This window comes from Leucopleurus acutus, assembly GCF_964270905.1.
Source record: "Leucopleurus acutus genome assembly, chromosome: 5".
NCBI lineage: Eukaryota > Metazoa > Chordata > Mammalia > Artiodactyla > Delphinidae > Leucopleurus > Leucopleurus acutus.
In genome coordinates, this window is record NC_139147.1 from 2,752,184 (window position 1) to 2,757,417 (window position 5,234).

At 65.5% G+C, this 5,234-nt stretch overlaps 1 protein-coding gene across 2 annotated transcripts; it reads right to left on the reverse strand.

Annotated features, from left to right (window-relative positions):
- Positions 1-1,780: 1,780 nt before the first annotated feature.
- CRYAA (crystallin alpha A) lies at positions 1,781-4,468 on the reverse strand (the record flags this gene model as incomplete). 2 transcript variants are annotated; one of them, XM_082839303.1, is made up of 3 exons in its annotated part: positions 1,781-1,990; positions 2,882-3,004; positions 4,157-4,468. In XM_082839303.1, the coding sequence occupies 3 exons, from the start codon at positions 4,466-4,468 to the stop codon at positions 1,781-1,783; spliced, it is 645 nt and encodes a 214-aa protein (XP_082695429.1). The 2 variants fall into 2 exon arrangements, with proteins under 2 accessions (XP_082695429.1, XP_082695430.1); XM_082839304.1 differs by having other exon boundaries at positions 4,106-4,345.
- Between the last annotated feature and the right edge of the window lie 766 nt (positions 4,469-5,234).

Sequence of the window (5,234 nt, forward strand, 5' to 3'; positions counted from 1 at the left end):
CCCAGGGCTCTCTGCAAATCCCCAAGTAGCTCCCTCCCGGATTCCCTGAGCCTGCTGCGTGACCCCACAGCCCTCCCCAGAGGGCCAAAGTCTGCATATTCGGGTCTGTATTAGTCAGCTCGAGCTGCCGCGAGGAATGCCATAGACGGGGGGCTTAAACAGCAGACGCTCATTTTCTCACGGTCCTGGAGGCTGGAAAGCTGAGCTCAAGGTGCCAAAACCCAGAGTGATCCCAAGCTACAAGGGCGCAAGTGTGTGTGTGTGTGTGTGTGTGTGTGTGTGTGTGTGTGTGTGTTCTCACACTGTGTGTTAAGCAGGGCTCACTTTTGGAAATTCTCCCATGTGCCCTCCCTGCTTGCTGTCCAGTTTCTCCCGGGAGGAGAAGCCTGGGCACCACCACAAGGAACATCCCGCTGGGCCCCATCAGGACGCCCAGTGCCCCGGCCTCCGCTGCCCGGGAGAGGGCCCTCCACATGGCCTGGCAACACCAGCAGTGCCCGTCCAGCCGGGGCATCCGCTCGCTTCCCACTCCCGGAGGCCACATCTGGCCGCCCACTGCCCTCTACATGGTCACCGCGCAGCTGGCAGCCCCTGGCTGATCGCCCGCCCCCTGCTGGCTCCCCCGGGAGGCTGCTTGTCTCCTCCCATAGCGGGGGAGTCTGGGCACACAGCACGAAGGCCACCCCTCTGTGTGGGGGACACTCAGACCTGGTCGCCAGAAACCCCCGAGGGCCCCGTGCCTGTTCCAGGAAGGGGGAGCCAGAGTGAGGGGGGCCCCCAGGGTGTGGTACCTAACAGGGATGGACACTTCTGATTTCCAGGGAGCAAAACCCCAAGGGAGCTGGGACAGAAGTCCCCAGGGGGAGGCCAGCGGTCAGGAAATCCCCACCTGGCACCCCAGTTCCCACACAGGGTTAGAGAAGGGAGCCCAGATCCTCTCCCTCCCAAGTCCCCCACCCCTCCCCCCCTCCCTCCATCTCTCGGGGCTCTTGGAGGAGCTCCTCCTTCCTGCACCGGGTCTGGGAGCCAGGAGGCGACCCGGTCACTTAGAGGCAGCCAGGGCTGAACAGGGACAGGCGGACCAGTCTCCCCCGCCCCTTTGTCCCTCGCATCCCCACTACGGGTCCCCTCGCGCCTTCTCCATTGCTCTCCAAACCCCCCCCCCACCCGCCACGAAAATAGTACGGCCAGCACACAGCAAGTTGCTTGTGTCACCTGCTCTTTATTGACTGCCACGGGCTGCCTTCTCATGGGTGACCAGATGCCCCAAGAGCGGCACTACATAGAGAAGGGTTGGAGGGGAGGGGGTCTGAGAGGTGCAGCCTGCAGAGAGCCCGGGCGCACGGGAGCCCCGCCAGACGGATCTCACGGCACCTGGCTCGGCTCCGGCGAGGGCGCCTGCCACCGAGGGCTGAGACGCACCTGGCTGGCCCTGGAGACCAGAGGCCACCCAGAGATTGCTCAGCGAGGGGTGTTCTCTGACCTCCCGGCCAGCCTGGACGGCCCGCAGCCTGGGAGGATGGGGGTGCCGTCTGAGAAGCTGGGATGGCGGTCACTTCCACCGACTGGCTGGTGTTGGAATCCGGGTCACTCTGAGGTCTGAGCACCTCAGGCCCAGGCCCCGAGCTCTCCAGGCTACTCTCTCAAACCCTCATGCCCTCGGAGAAAAGGAAATGGAAAAGGGGGAGGCAGGGGAGGCAGACGCCCCACTTTCTAGGGTTCCCCCGGAGGGATGGGTGACGGGGGCCGCAGCGGGTGGCAGCCGAGGCCGAGGGCGAGCTTAGGAGGAGGGTGCGGAGCTGGGCTTCTCCTCCCGCGACACGGGGATGGCCCGCTCGCTGTGGCCGGCATCCATGCCAGACGTGACCTTGGGGCCGGAGAAGGTCAGCATGCCGTCCGCAGACAGCGAGCAGGAGAGCGCGGACTGGTCCACGTTGGAAGGCAGGCGGTAGCGGCGGTGGAACTCGCGGGAGATGTAGCCGTGGTCATCCTGGGGGGCCGGGGGAGGGCGCGGTCAGAGACGCCGCCACAGCGGGTGGCGGCCGCCTCTCACAGAGGAGGGCATCCTGGACCGCACGAGGGTCAGACCCACGATACCCTCACAGGGCGTGGGCTGGACCGTGTCCAGGGCTCTGGGACCGCGCTGCATCCCTGCATACAGTCTGGGCTTGCCTGGGGCCCCTGGCTCTTCACGATAATGTCACCCCAACGTCGTGGGAGTGGTCCTGCCCCTGGCCCGGCCCTTGGGTCCAGCTATCCCTGCACCTCTGGCCTCACAGACTGCTTGGGCTCAGGTCCCTGCCATCCATCTAGCTGGGTCAGAAAGCCATGCCTCGACGTTCCCTTCTCCTGACGCCCTGGACCCAGCTTAGCCCCTGGCCCGACTCCCTCCCCTCCAGGTGGAAAGACCCAGAGCCTCGGCGTAGTGTCCGGGCATCTCCAGGGGCCCAGGAGGGGAGAGCAGCAGATGCAGTGGGGTCTCTCCCCCGCCTCCAGCTTCCCCACTACTGGACAAAGCCCTGATCTCTGAGCTGTCCTGGCTGGGCCCCTGCCCCCTGGAGATAACGGGCTCCGGGCACTCGGGCTCCGACACGAGTCAGCTGTACCGTCCTCCTGAGAGAAGCTGGTGTGAAAACCTACGTGGCTTGGAGCTCACTCCCTTGGTGCTGGTGTCTCCTGGGGTCTTTCCTAATCCCACCCCATCACCCAGGGGATTTGGACAGAGCCCGGGTTGCCGAGTAGCTCCTGAGTGGGGTTCCCCACAGGCCCCCGCTGGCCGTTCACCTGCTGCCCAGGCCTGCTGCGGGCCCGGGGCGGCCTCCTGTCACCAGGACGGGGCCTCGCTCGGGGGTGCAGCCCCTCCCTGCGGGCCCAGGCTCACCTGCCGCTCATTGTGCTTGCCGTGGATTTCCACGAAGTCCTCCTGCACCTTCACCGTCAGGTCCTCGGGAGAGAAGTGCTTCACGTCCAGGAAGATGACAAACTTGTCCCGGTCGGATCGCACCTGAAACCAAGTGTCCGTGTGGGTCTCCACGGGGCTGCGGCTCAGGGAGGGGGGTGGCCGGGGCTCAGTCCCCAGTCATCAGAACAGAACCTGTGGTCAAGGCTCTAAGCTCTCCATCCATGTGCCTGGGGGGCAGAGGGACCTGAGACTCAGGCCTCTGTGGCCACTGGGCTGATAGCCGGAGCCCCGGGGCTCTGCGGCCGCCTGGTGGGTGAGGGGCTGCCTGGGTGATGGGTGTGGGCTGCGCGGCCTGTTACACATTGGTTGGTTGGCTGCTTACGTGTTGTTTGGCTGGTCGGTGGGACTGAGCACTTGGAATAAGGTCGCGGCCCTGGGGCTCTGCCCGCCTCTCCGTGAACAGCCTGGGGCTTTGTCTCTGCACACGGACGTGCATGTGACGTGCCGGCAGCCTACGCAGGTTGCCCAGCTCCTCGCACAGAAACTGCTTTCGGCCGCCTCCCCTCCCACTCCCCTCGCTGGGGACGCTCCTTGGGCTCCGTCGGCCCCAGAATGGTCGGCGTTTCACCAGCTCCGAGCAGGCCTCTGTGTTTTAGGCAGTGGTGACCCCTGGCACCTCCAGAGCACTGGGCCCTGGGAGGGAAGGCCGGTGGGCTGCCTTGCCTGCCCTCAGGGCCTGGCCTTGGGCGCCCGGGCGAACTCGGGAAGAGCCCACACACTGCAGCTCCATGGCCGCAGAGGGCTTCAGACAGGAGGCCTCCTGCCAGACCTCGCTGCTGGAGGGAAAGTGCAGCCCCAGGCCACACAGAGCTCCGTCCACCAGCGCCCGTGCCCTGGGCTGTTCCGGGGGCTCCCGGCACATGGAGGACGGCACCAACCACATACGGGCCATGCGCTGATGACAGGAGGAGCAGGCAGCAGGCGGGCTCTTCCTCCCAGCACCCCGGGGGCACGCGACGCTCTGCTGCGGGGTGGTCTGCCTGGCCTCCGTGCGTCCAGGACGGACGAGGTGGGCTGAGGCGGGAAAGTGGCCCCGCGGCGGTCACCAGCCGCTCCACGAAGCAGGGCGCGGGCACGCAGCGCAGGGGTGCCGCGTCTGCCCCAGGGCCGGCCCTCACAAGCCCCCGCTTCTCGCCCGGCCACGGTCCGGCCCCCGTGCAGCCGCAGGAGGAAGCAGCGTGCAGCAGGTCTTACCTCGGAGATGCCGGAGTCCAGCACGCTGCGAAAGAGGGACTGGCGGTAGTAGGGGCTGATGGTGGAGGACAGGAAGGGCAGCAGGTCGTACTCGAAGAGCCCCTCGCCGAAGAACTGGTCGAAGAGCCGGCTAGGGTAGAAGGGGCCCAGGGCACGTTTGAACCAGGGGTGCTGGATGGTGACGTCCATGGTGGGCGCGGACTCTGCAGGGACCCGGGGCCGGCGGGGAGTCAGGGCAGGGGCCTCTGGGCAGCGCACTGAGGACCCGGGGCGCACGCCCTCCTTATATACGGCGGGACAGAATGGAGGCATCAGGGGGATTTGTCTGGAAGGCGTGAGCTCAGGAGGGAGGCCGCCCAGTCAGCAGAAACGTGGGCTGGGCTGAGCGTGCACGTCTCCCAGCCCCGGGCTGCAGCGCTGACAGCCCAGAGCTCTGGGCGCCAGGGGAACGGCGTCCCCAGGGAGCTTCTCTGTGCGTGGCTCTGTGCCCCCCAACACTCAGCCGGTGCTCAGCAAAGGCTCGCGTCTCCCCTTTCCTGGGCGGGGGTGCTGTGTGCCAGGTAGCATGCCCGTGTCTGCATATGTGGGGCCCTGTGACCTCACGGTCACCTTACGAGAGGGAGCTCGTACCCCTGGTTCACAGACGAGGAGAGTGAGGCACAGAGGCTAGACAAGTGGTCCCCGAATCCCACCCCCACGAGGCAAGGCTGCATTGTGTTTCAGAACAGAATTACCTCCATGACTTCTTCCTGATTACAAACATGATACGTACTTGTAAAAACTCTCAACAAAGACAGAAAATGAAGAGAAGACACTAGAAAGCCCCATAATTCCAGCACCGGGGGGCCCTGCTGTGGCGTCTGTGTGCATCCTGAGGGGGGGCAGCTTTGGTTTTACAAACATGGAAACCCTGCATCCCGGGGTCTCCTCTGGACACCATCCCTGAGAAGTTCGAGGCCTGGGAACAGACAGAGCCAGGGTCCTTAGAGCAGGTGCCCTGTCCCTGTTACCGGCCTGGTAACTGGTTTGCTCCTGTCTCTGTGGCCCATCCAGCTATGGCCCAGGATGCGTTCCAGGG